The 14,908-nt window shown below is 46.1% G+C and overlaps 1 protein-coding gene across 1 annotated transcript in view; it reads left to right on the plus strand.

The window, feature by feature from the left end:
• LOC143960094 (uncharacterized) overlaps window positions 1–14,908 on the plus strand; it is a 143,566-nt gene that overhangs the window by 47,418 nt on the left and 81,240 nt on the right. Inside the window, exon 5 of the mRNA XM_077468373.1 lies at window positions 9,778–9,900. Within this exon, the coding sequence (XP_077324499.1) occupies window positions 9,778–9,900 (123 nt within the window). The remainder of the gene's footprint in view (window positions 1–9,777; window positions 9,901–14,908) is intronic.

Consider the following 14,908-nt stretch of genomic DNA (forward strand, 5'->3'; position numbering starts at 1 on the left):
TGCAATGTATATTTCTTGCATAGTTTAACTGCTCGCTGTGTCTTTGCTGCTGTTTTATATCTCTTTACCATTGGGGCACTGCACATACATCTGCAATAAATATTCCACATACCAGCCAGGTGTCCCAGAGTGTGTGGTGTTGTTTTCGGTATCACAGTCACAGGAACAGGGTACCCAATACGTCCAGTGGCTTCTTTCGGGATAAGGGCTACATAATTAAGATGAGGGTGTGTTTTCTTTGAGTACCCTGTCATGTCTTACACATGATTAGATCCAATGTGAATCATTCTCTATTCCTTTTGTAATTTAAAGTGGTTTTAAAGGCTCAAGGTTTTTTTTACTTTCATACTTGATAACCTTCTGTGTGCAATGGCCCCACCAGTCTTCCTGCCCCCCCCCCCCCCCCAATACTCACTTGAGCTCCCTTTCAATCCAGCATTGTGAACAAGAGCTGGGCTACTCCTGAATCTCCCATTCCTCATTGACTGAGAAAGCAGCAGGAACCATTGGCTTCTGCTACAGTCAATTACCGCCAGTGAGCCAATGAAGAGAGAGCGGAGGTCAGGCTGAGCCATGGCTCTGTGTGTCTTATGGATGCATAGAGTGGGGATTAGCAGCGAGCATGCACCATTGCTATTGGTTTGCTATTGAGGGCACTGGCTGAAGAGGAGGAGCCAGGAGTGCTGTCAGGGCACCCAAAAAAAGGACAATTAGTGCTGCTCCGTGCAAAACCACTGCACAGAGCAGGTACCCTATCTATCAGCGTATAACACACACTTTTTCCCCCCTTAAAATCAGAGGAAAATCGTGAGTGTGTGTTATACGCCGATCCCCCACTGATCTGCGCCGTCTGTGGAGCGCCGACATTTGCCGAGCCAAGTGTACTGTGTACGCAGCTCTGCTCCCAGTCATGCCCAGTCCCGCCTCCTAGCCTTTACGTCCCGCCATTGGACCGGTGTTGTGTTCATCATAGAAGCCGGGCTAAGGGGCGGGACGGGGGCATTACTGCGAGCGGAGCCGTGCACATGTGTACACTCGGCTCAGCTTGGTCTATGCTGGCGGCGGCGCTAAATTTAAAACTGCAATAAAAGGCTGCAGATGGACAGTGTGCAAGGCTGCAGATGGACAGTGTGCAAGGCTGCAGATGGATAGTGTGCAGGGCTGCATTGATGGGCATTTAAAATTTAAGGTTTTTTTTCCTTAAACTTGCCTCCTACAAGTTTTTTTCCTTAAACTTCCCTCCTAAATTTGGGGTGCGTGTTATATGCCGGCGTGTGTTATACTTATATTTTTTTTAACCTTTAAATGTCACTTTAACTCTATAGCCCACTCACCTCCATATGCATAATATTTGAACGGTCTTCTCAAGCTTTCATGTGGAAAAGCAGGTCCAGTGTGGTCTCATTCATACAGGAAGGTGTCTAGGATGATAATATCATTACTGTGATGATACATCCTTAGCCTTCTAGGAAGAAAAAACATTAGCATCAATTCACAAAGCCATTTATTGTTCTAAAATATTGGACACGCTCATTTCTACATACAGAGTTGTACATCTTTTTTCTCCTGCCTTCAAACTTTCTAGCTCATACTTTTTGCCATTTTTACCATTCACTCCATGTTTTGTGTGTGTGTGTTTTTTTATTTTTTTTATTTATATCAATATTTTAATATTTAGCACTTGTTGGGTTTTTTTTCTCAATATTTTGCATTATGTGATTCTCCTCCTTTTAAATATTTATATGGTTGGGTTGCTTTACATATTTATTTAAAATAGTGTAACAAGGTGTTCTACATATTTATTTTACATTCATATTAAACATTGAGGAATTCTTTACTGATATTTTTGACCTGGGTCTAAATTTCTAGGAGTAGCACGGTGCCCTTTGCAAGGGTGGCTGTTTGTTATTACTTTACATTCATATTGTTTTTCATCAAAGTGAATTTTTAACTTGTTGGTGACCGCCGGCTGTCAAATGACGGCCAGGCGGCGCAGCTCTTGTGTTTAAACAGGGTATGCGCGCGATCGTGCGCGCGCATCCCCGTTCCCTCAGTGGCGGCGTGTCACGGAGACACCGCTCACCACCGAGGGTGGTAAACAGCCATTGGTCATGGCTGTTTACCACGTGATCGGCCGTGATGAAGTCACGGCCGATCACAGCTAGAGCTCGTCGCCTGTAAACGGCGCATGCGCGGGATCGGGAGCGCGCTGCTCGTTCACATCGGTGGCGGCGTGTTCCCCGGGAACACTGCTCGTCACCGATGCCGGTAAACAGTCATTGGCTGGCTGTTTACCCATGTGATCGGCTGTGAACCTTTCACAGCTGATCACTAAATGTAAACACAGAGCGATAACTGACTGTTACCAGCTCTTCTCTCCTCACACACAGTTTCCAGTGTGAGGAGAGAAGAGCCTGGAGCAGTGAGCTATCGATCTGTGTTCTGTAGTGTCTACACCAACACCACACTTGTCAGATCGCCCCCCCCCCCACTGTCATCTGTCACCCAACAGTCACTACAGTCACCCAATAAAGTGAACCTGTCACATAGGAGACTGCCATCAGTGACCGTCAGCGGTGCACCTGTCACCCATCACCCGTCACCCATCAGTGACCGCCAGCTGTCGCCCGTCACCCACCAGTGACTGCCAGCTGTCACCCGTCACCCACCAGTGACCGCCAACTGTCACCCGTCACCCATCAGCCACCGCCTGCAGTCAGCCATCAGTGACCGCCAGACATCACCCGTCACCCATCAGTGACCACCAGACATCATCCGTCACCCGTCATCCATCAGTGACCACCAGACGTCACCCGTCACCCATCAGCCACCGCCAGGCGTCACCCATCAGTGACCGCCAGACATCAACCGTCACCCATCAGTGACCGCCAGACTTCACCCGCCATCCATCAGCCACCACCAGCCGTCACACATCAGCCATCGCCTGTCACCCATCAGTGACCGCCATCTATCGCCTGTCACCCATCAGTGACCGCCAGCCATCGCCTTTCACCCATCAGTGACCACCAGCCATTGCCCGTCACCCATCAGTGACCGCCAACCATCACCCTCCACCCATCAGTCACCGCCAGCCATCAGTGACCGCTAGCCGTCACCCATCACCTGTCACCCATCAGTGACCGCCAGCCATCACTCATCACCTGTCACCCATCAGTGACCGCCAGCCATCAACCGCCACCCATCGTGACTGCCAGCCATCAGTGACCATCACCCATCAGTGACCATCACCCATCAGTGACTGCCAGCCATCAGTGACCATCACCCGTCACAATCCGTGGCCTGTCACACCGTCATCACCTGCCACCCATCGCACAGCCCATCAGTGAACGTCACCTGTCACACAGCCATCAGCGCCATGGCCAGAAGAGTATACACCAGCGAGGAGGCGTTCCAGATCCTCTCCATGACCGATGAGAGCAACGGGGAATTCTCATCAGATTCCAATTTCGATTCTGATTCTGATTCCGAATCAAATTCGGCATTTAACCCGAATAGTGAATCGGAAATTGATTCGGAGGAAGAATGGGTCCCTCCTAAAAGGGCAAGGCCCTCTGAAAACCAGGATTATATTCCCAGGCCCGGTATCAGAGCTCCTGCCAGCAATAGGCCCCAAGAACAAATTCCCAGGCCCAGTACCAGCGCTGCTGTCAGCGTTAGGCCCCGGGATCAAATGCCTAGTACCAGCTTTGCCGCCGGCGATGGGCCTCACCAACAATTGCCCAGACCCAGTACCAGTGCTGGCACATCACGCCTGAGTACCAGCATAGGAAATTCCAATCCGACTACTAGAGTGTCACATCCCCCAAGAGCCAGGGCCTCTACATTTATGCCAGATGGTCTTGCCAACCCAACATGGCTGCCTTCCAACTCGGCATCACCAATTATTCCCCCTTTCACAGCACAGCCAGGTGTGCAGACCAACACCCAAAATTTTTCAGAGATCGATTTTGTTCATCTGTTTTTGCCCGACACATTTCTGCAATTAGTTGTGGACCAGACAAATTTATATGCCCAGCAGTATATTGCCAATAACCCCCACTCATCATATGCCCGTCCCTTTGAGTGGCGAGATCTCAATTTGGAGGAGTTCAAAATTTTTATGGGCCTCACCCTGAACATGGGGATAACAAAAAAAAATGAAGGACATGCCTATTGGTCCACCCAACCCATCCACCACATGGCTATTTATTCTGCCGAAATGTCCAGGTCCCGATACAAGAAGATAATGCGCTTTCTTCACTTTAGCGACAACACCGAGTGCCTTCCCCACATTCATCCAAATTATGACAAGTTATGTAAACTTCGCCCACTGATAAATTTCTTTTCCCAACAATTTGCAGAACTCTATGTCCCTGATCAAAATATATGTGTCGATGAGTCCCTGGTACCCTTTTCAGGCCGGCTAGGAATAAAGCAATATATACCTAGCAAAAGGGCCAGATAAGGAATAAAATTATACAAACTGTGTGAGAGAGCCACGGGATATCTGTATGCGTTCCGCATATATGAAGGAAGAGATTCCCAGCTCCAGCCCCCTGAGTGCCCGGCCTACATGGGCACAACTGGAAAGATTGTATGGGACCTGGCATACCCACTTCTGAACAAAGGATATCACATATACCTTGACAACTTTTACACCAGCCTGCCCCTTTTCAGACACTTATACATTGCAAAAACCCTGGCCTGCGGAACCTGCAGAAAAAATCGAAAGGGCTTCCCACAATCACTGGCAAACAAAAAGCTGCGAAGGGGGGAAAGAGCATCACTGAGATGCAACGAAGTGCTGGCCTTGAGGTGGAAGGATAAAAGGGACGTGTACATGATGTCCACCATCCATGAGGACACTACAATTGATGTTCAAAGAAGACGAGGTCCCACTGAAAAGCCAACGTGTGTCCAAGATTATAATCTCTACATGGGGGGAGTGGATTTCAACGATCAAATGATTCAGCCCTATTTGTCAATAAGGAGGTCCCAATTCTGGTACAAGAAAGTAGCAATCTATCTAATCCATTTGGCCATTTATAATTCCTACATAGTCTACACCAAATCCATGGAAAGCCCTGCCCCCTTCCTAAAATTCATTGAAGAAGTTGTCATGTCCCTCATCTATCACCAAAGACCCCCCCTAGTTGACCTTCGCTCTGAGGCTGTTTGCCGACTTCGTGAGTGCCACTTCCCCTTCAGAATTCCAGCATCTGAAACAGGCCGAAGACGGCAAAAAAAATGTCGCGTGTGCACCAAAAAAGGGTTTCGAAAAGATACCAGCTACCATTGTCCCGATTGTCCCTCCCAACCTGGCCTTTGCATTGATGAATGCTTCAAACTTTATCATACATCCCTAAAATATTAGCCCATATTTTTAACCATTTCCCCATTTTCATTATCTGTGCTGACCATTTTTCATGCTCCCCCAAATAACCATGCCACTGCCTTCCACGTGAACTGACCCTGGCCTGTTTTTTGACTATGCCTCTGCCTACTGTTTGGACTGCTTCTACGTGAACTGACCCTGGCCTGTTTTGTGACTATGCCTTTGCCTACCATTTAGATTGCTTCCACGTGAACTGACCCTGGCCTGTTTTACCAACTACGCTTATGCCTACCGCTTGGACTGCTTTTACGTCATCTGACCCTGGCCTGTTTTATGGACTATGTTTTTGCCTACCGCTTGGACTGATCTGTTGCCCTGCTACTCTAGGACACAGGGGTCTCCCATGTGAGGGGCTCCAGAAATGTTTTTCCGGATGGAGGAAACAATTTTTATTGTTTCTTCCGGTTTTCGGAATAGGGTCTGGAGTCCGGAGGCTTCTTAGAGATTTGGGTGGGTCGAAGCCTCTACCCCTGTGCCCCCGTGCACAGGTCTTACGTGATTGCGGCCCTCAGCCTGCCGCTGACTTACTGCCACCATGCCTCTGCCTGCCGCATGAACGGACCACACCGCTACCTGGACTATGCAAATAATTAGCTGTAGCAAGAGGCAGTATGTTTATGAAGGGCTGGAGAGCGGTGCGATAATGAGTGTCTGCAGGTAACGGTGTACCAGGACCAATATTATGGCTGTGCTGGCTGTCTCTGTCTGGACAATTTCTATGGACTGCCATGCTGACAATATCCTTGTGCTGACTATAGACAATATTCCTGCCGGCTGCCTTGATAACTACCATTGCTGTCGCTAAGCACATCCCTGCCTGCTGCCTGGACCAGCGCTCTGGTGGATACTACACAGGTAATGCTTTTTTTTTACCCTTTCCACAATAGAATTTATTTTGGATTGTAATTCTTGGTATGTACATGCTATGTGTTAGAAATATGAAGGTCCTTCAAAAATGATAGGTTGCCAGGAAACTATATGTCATTTATGCTCCTAGAACGTCTGATGGTGCTACTTGAATGTTGGGCCTTTGTATGTGGCCAGGCAGTGTAAAAGTTTCACACATGTGGTATCGCCATACTCAGGAGGAGTAGCAGAATGTATTTTGGGGTGTAATCTTTGCTATGTACATGCTATGTGTTGGAAATATCTGATAAATGGACAACTTTGTGTAAAAAAAAATGCGTTTTCATTTTTTTCCACATTTTCCAAAAACTTCTGCAAAAAAAATGAACCATTCAAAAGACTCATTATGCCTCATAGATTATACGTTGGGGTGTCTTCTTTCCAAAATGGGGTCATTTTGGGGGCAATTCCATTGTCCTGGTGCTCCAGGGCCTTCAAAAGTGTAATAGGTGGTTGAGAAATGAAATGTGTAATTTATGCTCGTAGAATGCCTGAAGATGCTATTTCAGTGTTGGGCCTTTGTATGTGGTCAGGCTGTGTAAAAGTCTCACACATATGGTATCACCATACTCAGGAGGAGTAGCAGAATGTATTTTGGGGTGTCATCTTTGCTATGTACATGCTATGTGTTGGAAATATCTGATAAATGGGCAACTTTGTGTAAAAAAAAATGCGTTTTCATTTTTTCCCACATTTTTCAAAAACTTCTGGAAAAAAATGAACCATTCAAAAGACTCATTATGCCTCATAGATTATACGTTGGGGTGTCTGCTTTCCAAAATGGGGTCATTTTGGGGGCAATTCCATTGTCCTGGTGCTCCAGGGCCTTCAAAAATGTAATATGTGGTTGAGAAATGAGATGTGTCATTTATGCTCGTAAAACGCCTGAAGATGCTTCTTCAATGTTGGACCTTCGTATGTTGCCAGGCTGTGTAAAAGTCCTACACATGTGGTATCGCTGTACTCGGGAAGAGTAGCAGAATGTATTTTGGGATGTAATTTGTTGTATGCATATGCTGTGTGTGAGAAATAACCTGATAATATGACAATTTTGTAAAAAAAAAAAAAAAAATTTTCATTTTGCAAAGAATTGTGGGAAAAAAATTACAACAAAAAAAAAATCATGCTACTTAATACCTTGGAATGTCTACTTTCTAAAAAGGGGTCATTTGGGGGGTATTTGTACTTTCCTGACTTGTTAGTGTCTCAAGAAATGAGATACACCTGATGTACTGAAGGCCTGATCAGATGTGATCAATTTTCAGTGATTGGTACCATAGTTTGTAGACTCTATAACTTTAAAAAAGACCAAATAATTTACACTAATTTAGGTTATTTTTACCAAAGATATGTAGCAGTATAAATTTTGGCCAAAATTTATGAAGAAAAATTACTAATTTGCAAAAAATTTTGATGGAAAAAAGAAAAAGGCATTTTTTTCACAAAATTTACGGCATTTTTTATTTATAGCACAAAAAAAAAAACCCACCCAGTGATTAAATACCACCAAAAGAAAGCTCTATTTGTGTGAAAAAAAGGACGCAAGTTTCATATGGCTACAGTGTTGCATGACTGAGTAATTGTCATTCAAAGTGTGAGAGCGCTGAAAGCTGAAAATTGGTCTGGTCAGGAAGGGGGTGTAAGTGCACTGTACTGAGGTGGTTAAAGATTTAATTTTTTTTTGGTAAACGTTAATGTGGGTTTTACTATACTGCATATTGTAAAAAAGGAGGAGGATTAGCAGTGGAGTTTTTCGTAGTACAGAAAGAGGTTTTATCTTTGTTGGTGCAGTTCACTAAAATTAACATTTAACTGGTGTGGAATTTGTCATTTTGCTATATAAAATGAATACTTAAGAGAGAAGTATGTTTTTTTTTTTTTTTTTTTAGATTCATACTTACCTAGGTGGATGCAGCATCAGACTGATGCTGTAGCTGTCCCCCAGCGTCTCCACATTGAGAACTGAGCCACCGAACATTGCCGATGGCTCAGCTCTCTCACCTCCCTGAGCAGAGAGCTGCTGACTGTCAGTCAGCATCTCTAATCTGTGCTCCTCCACGCTTATTGGAGCGCTGAGCTGTGGAGGGGAGGGGAACAGTCAGCTCAGCGGCTCACTGAGCCGCTGAGACTGCCATCAGTCAAGGTAGCTGGCGCAATCCAGACTTCGGAAGTCGGGATGACACGCTGCCTCGTCTAATGTAGTGACATCAGCGGAGAGCTGACTTCAGACTGCTCACTGAAAATGGGTCACAGGATTGCAAAACAAATTGTACTCCTTTGACCCACAGGAGAAGCCCAGCCTAAAAAGCTCAGGCTGGACTTCTCCTAAACAACAACAACTCCTAAGTTATATCACCAGCTCAAGCAGCTTTTTTATTATGCTTCCCTCTATAAACACCACAAAGAAACTCACTGTTAAAGCTGGACATAGATGGTTCGAATTTTGGCCTGTTCAGCAGGGACCAGCCAAAATTCGAACCATATATGTGCAGGCTGAATGTACCCAAGTTGATCAATCAGTCTACTTCGATACAACCAAACTGCCGGATTTTACATGCGATTATTGCCAAGGGCTATTATAGCTGCTAGCAGTAATCACTGTGTTCTCTCTGCAGGGGTAGCTTCTCCCACTAGCAGAACACCATGATTTCATGGGAGAGATGCCCCCATTAATACTGACTGTGTTGATGGGGGAATCAGGCGATTTCATAGTTGCAAGAAAGAAAATCGCTCTGGCTATGGCCATCTTAAGTCCAGCAACAAGCTAGCAATATTTTAGGAGTAAACATCAATGTGATAATCTGTATTACAAACTTTGCTGATAAGTTAGCAAATATCTGTGTAAGCCATTGTGAATTGATGCTACTCTCATAAGAGGAACAGGTACTACTTACCACCACTTTACAGAGAACATAAATAGGGGTGTATTTATATAAAAACTTTCATAGAAATTCACCAAGTGAAAGTGCATGTGCATTTGTTATGTGGGAATGGGTATTAGGCCAAATTTTTATGCTGTTTGAATGTTGTTAATTGATTTAAGATGAAAATATGCCTGTACATGCACTATCACTGTGAGTGAATTGCTATGCAAATGTTTTTAATAAATACACCCTTAAGGCTTCCCATAACACCATAGTACCAGCTACAGTGCAATTTTGGTGTAGAATGTTCCACTTCAGCATTGCCTGGACAAAAAGCATGAACAAGAGTAGTAAGGTAAGTTTTTCCTCCTAACTCTGGCCATGATGTTGTATAATAAAATTTGCCTATACTGTAAGTGTAAAGCATTAAAATCTGGGACTGCTTTTAAGCAGTGTGTTGCACACAAAATTATACTAAGGGAAATAGTGTTGTATAACATTTAATTGAGTTACCGTGTAAAGACAAACCATATAAATAGATTTACAAGATTTTTGGTATACTTAAAAGGATGAGAAAATGATAATCTTGCATGTATCATCTACGTTTTCCAGCCAAACAAGATGTGCGATAATATTAAAGATGAAAGTAATGGCACTGCAATGCACCAGAAAAATGATCGGACTAGTTCTTTTTATATACCTGGGAAAGGAATGGTCATGACTTATATATTTGAGGTAATATGTTCTCTTGAAATGTATAATCATCAACAATCTTTGGCCTTTTCTTGTGTCGGTTACAATAGAAAATAAAAATAATGTTATTAAACTATTTGGAAATTCCATATCAATTTAGATAATCTTTACAACCCAATTCCCAAAAAAGTTAGGACTCTATGTAAAATCTACATAACAACAGAATGCAATGATTTCTAAATCTCACAAACCCATATTTTATTCACACTTAAAAATAAAGAACATATCAGATGTTTAAAATTTGAAAATGTACCCTTTTAAGGAAAAAAAAAGGTATTTTCAAATTGATGGCTACAACACTTCTCAAAAAAGTTGGGTTGGGGCAACAAAGAGCTGGCAAATTAAGTGATACTAACAAGGAAGAGCTGCAAGAACATTTTGAAACTAGGTTAATTCTCAACAAGTCAGTAACATGATCGGGTATCAAAAGAGCATCTTAGAGAGTTAGAGAGTCTCAGAAGTAAAGATTGGCAGAGGTTCACCAATCTGTGAAAAGCTATGTCAATTATATTGGATATATATATTGGATGCCTGTGATCTTCTGGCTCCCAGACAGCACCAGGCATGTACTGGCCATTGGGACTACAGGGAGTTTCCCGGTGGGCCGATGGCTCAGTGGGCCACTCTGATGCAAGGGGGCTGGTGATGGGACACTCTGATGTAAGGGGGCTGGTGATGGGACACTCTGATGTAAGGGGGCTGCTAATGAGACACTCTGATGTAAGGGGGCTGCTAATGAGACACTCTGATGTAAGGGGGTGCTGATGGGACACTCTGATGTAAGGGGGTGCTGATGGGACACTCTGATGTAAGGGCGCTGATGGGACACTCTGATGTAAGGGCGCTGATGGGACACTCTGATGTAAGGGGGTGCTGATGAGACACTCTGATGTAAGGGGTGCTGATGAGACACTCTGATGTAAGGGGGCTGCTCAGGGGACACTCTGATGTAAGGGGGTGCCGATGAGACACTCTGATGTAAGGGGGCGCCGATGAGACACTCTGATGTAAGGGGGCGCCGATGAGACACTCTGATGTAAGGGGGCGCCGATGAGACACTCTGATGTAAGGGGGCGCCGATGAGACACTCTGATGTAAGGGGGCGCCGATGAGACACTCTGATGTAAGGGGGCGCCGATGAGACACTCTGATGTAAGGGGGCGCCGATGAGACACTCTGATGTAAGGGGGCGCCGATGAGACACTCTGATGTAAGGGGGCGCTGATGAGACACTCTGATGCAAGGGGCTGCTGATGGGACACTCTGATGTAAGGGGTGCTGATGGGACACTCTGATGTAAGGGGGCTGCTCAGGGGACACTCTGATGTAACGGGGTGCTGTTGAGACACTCTGATGTAAGGGGGTGCCGATGAGACACTCTGATGTAAGGGGGTCCTGTTGAGACACTCTGATGTAAGGGGCTGCTGATGGGACACTCTGATGTAAGGGGTGCTGATGGGACACTCTGATGTAAGGGGGTGCCGATGAGACACTCTGATGTAAGGGGGTGCTGTTGAGACACTCTGATGTAAGGGGGTGCTGTTGAGACACTCTGATGTAAGGGGTGCTGATGGGACACTCTGATGTAAGGGGCGCTGATGAGACACTCTGATGTAAGGGGGCGCTGTTGAGACACTCTGATGTAAGGGGGCGCTGTTGAGACACTCTGATGTAAGGGGGTGCTGTTGAGACACTCTGATGTAAGGGGCTACTGATGGGACACTCTGATGTAAGGGGTGCTGATGGGACACTCTGATGTAAGGGGTGCTGATGGGACACTCTGATGTAAGGGGGCGCTGATGAGACACTCTGATGTAAGGGGGCGCTGTTGAGACATTCTGATGTAAGGGGCTGCTGATAGGACACTCAAAATGTAAGTGGGCCGGTCTAAGGATGAAGTCCAGGGCCAAATTTCTTTCCCAGTCCAGCCCTGGACAGCACTGCATTAAAAACAGGCATGATTCAGTGAGAGACATCATTGCATGGGCTCATGAATACTTCTAAAATCCATGTCTGTGAACGCAGTTTGCCGTGCCATCTATAAATGCAAGTTAAAGTTCTATCATACAAAGAAGAAATCATATCTGAACATGATCCAAAAAATTCCGCTTTCTTCTCTTGGCCAAAACTCATTTAAAATGATCTGTTGTAAAGTGGAAAAATGTTCTGTGGTCAGATGAAAGGAAATGTGATATTCTTTTTTCTAACCATGGGTGCCATGTCCTCCAGACTAAAGAAGTGAGGGATCTTCTGACTTGTTATAAGCACTCAGTTCAAAAGCTTGCAACTCTTTTTTTCTTTTTACAAACAGAATTGCTCTTTATTGAAAATGTATGACATATAGGATCAACAGGTATACATGGTTACATATAACAATTAAAAGATAGAGTCATCCCAACAAATAAGACAGCAATATATTGTGTAATAATCAGAAGAACTCATAGGTAGCAACGTTCACCCTGAAGGGAAAACGATGAAAAGCCGTTCCCTAGGGACAAGGTTATGTACAATTCACCCATGACTGCCATATTTATCATATTTTTGGGGACAATTTCTATTAATATATGTCAGTTTGTACATTGGCAGAACCCCATTGATAAGCCTGCATCTCTGTCAGGGAAATAGGCGTTACCTCGGAACATACGATCGTGTTAACGCGCGTCAGCGCTCACGAAGACGCAATGTGATTCCCAGACGAACGCCTGATGTAGCTTCTGTTCAAGTGCGAGTACGCGGGGTAGGACAAACGCATAGCGTTACACGTCGTAGGCGTACGAACGCGATGGCGCGCTCACGACGTAATCCCAGCGCCATGCCTATTTAAACGTTCACCTGACAGTGCCGCATTGCTGGTTTATCGTCAGCTTCTCCTGAGTACCTGTGCCTGTTATCCCTGCTGTCTGATCTCCTGTTTACCGACCCGGCTTGTTTGACCTGCTTCTGCTACTCTCCTGGCTCCGACTTCTGGCTTGTCCCTGATACTCCTTGTCTGTTCCTGGCAACCGACCTCGGCTTGGCTTGGCTCCCACTTCCTGGTCTCCAGCTCAGGATCCATCGCTCTCACCTCCGGATTGATCTCCCGTGTTTGACCTTCGGCTTGACCCTGACCCTGCCTTGGACTTCCTAGCACAGTGGCCTCCAGAGACTGCCTACTCAGCTTTCCACCTGCTGCTACCCGGCAACCTGTGCTACTGTGGGCACTGCATCCCTGTGCCACCTTCAGGGTTGTACTGCACTCGGCCGCAAGGGGAGCCCTCTCAGCATCTCGGCCTCCTTACCTCGATATTGACAGTATAAACCAGCCATATGTCAGAGGCCGACAGAGGTAACTCCCCGATAGAGGCCATCCTACGGGAAGTCATGGCCCTTATCCCAGCGATTCAGGGACTCCAAGAGAAATATCTCCGGCTGGAGGAACGTCTGCAGCACCCTCCTGAGTCACCTATCCTCTCTGGCCAAGATTCTACCACTATAATCTCAACCTCTCCAGAGCCACGAGTCCTTCAGGAACTCATGCTATTTGTACTTCTCCCTGCAGCCTCAGACTTTTTCTTCTGAAGTGACCAAGGTGGGTTTTACCATCTCACTACTAAGGGACGATCCCCAGACATGGGCTCACGGCCTACTGGAGCAACGCAGCTCCTTCATTAGTACTCTGGATCAGTTTTTTCAAGCCATGGCTCGCTTATATGATGATCCCTTTCGGACAGCTACAGCCGAAGCAACCTTGTACTCCCTTCGCCAGGGTGAGCGGCCTGCAGAGGACTATACAGTGGAGTTCCGTACTTGGTCTACAGATGCTGGCTGGAATGAGGCAGCTCTAAAATATCAATACCGGATGGGGCTGTCCAAAGCCCTCAAGGATGAACTAGCCAGATTGGAGGTTCCCTCAACACTTGAGGAACTTATCCAACTTACCATTCAGCTTGATAGGCGCCTACGTGAACGCCAGTCTGAACGCACTTGGACTCTTAATCCTATCCAGGCTCCACCCCCGGTCTGCCCGGTGGCAACCTCTGTTCCGAATGGCCTGTTCCGCTCCCCCTTGACCATTGAGGAAAAGCTTCACCGCCGTCAGGCACACCTCTGCTTCTATTGTGGGGAGTCAGGACATCGTATTAACAACTGTCCCACAAGACCAAGCAAATCGACCCACTGTGCTCCATTTCACCTCCAAGTAACGAAGCCCGCTTCAGCCCACATCACCCTTCCTGTCACACTGATGGTGGCAGGTCAGGAGGTCCACTTACAGGCAATACTTGACTCTGGGGCCTGCAGCTGCTTTTTGGATTTATCCTTGGCTGAAAGTCTTGCTCTCCCGCTTCTCTTAAAGAAACAAAGACTGACTGTCCGTCTGGCCGATGGCTCCCTACCTAGCTCTGGCCATGTCACCAGGGAAACAAGACCCATTCTAACCACCACAGGTTCAGGGCATCGGGAGTTTCTTAAATTTGACGTCCTGTGTTCTCCCATGTTTCCTGTCATCCTAGGAATCCCGTGGCTTCAGGCACACAACCCTCGGATTGATTGGTTCAAGAAAGAAATAACCTTCACTTCTGCCTACTGCCAACAATACTGCCTGGATCCCGAGTCAAGAAACTTGTCCAGCTGTTTGACCGTTCAACCCGTACCCAGTCCTGCTCCCAACATACCAGCAGCTTACCAGGAATTCAGAGATGTGTTCGACAAGAAAAAGGCAGACATCTTACCCCCGCATCGTCCCTATGATTGCCCCATCGAATTATTGCCAGGAGCTCCCATTCCCTTCGGCCGGATTTTCCCTCTTTCTGAGACGGAACTTGGGGCCTTGAGACAGTATATAGACGAGAATCTGGCAAAGGGATTCATCCGTCCTTCCTCAACCCCTGCTGGTGCCGGCATCTTTTTCGTAGAAAAAAAAGACAAGACTTTAAGACCATGTGTGGACTACAGGGAATTAAATAATATCACCCTCAAGAACCGCTACCCACTTCCGCTCATCCCAGAACTT

The sequence above is a fragment of the Lithobates pipiens genome, unplaced genomic scaffold (assembly GCF_037356315.1).
Source record: "Lithobates pipiens isolate NorthernLeopardFrog02 unplaced genomic scaffold, aLitPip1_a1.2 Scaffold_8, whole genome shotgun sequence".
NCBI classification, from domain to species: domain Eukaryota; kingdom Metazoa; phylum Chordata; class Amphibia; order Anura; family Ranidae; genus Lithobates; species Lithobates pipiens.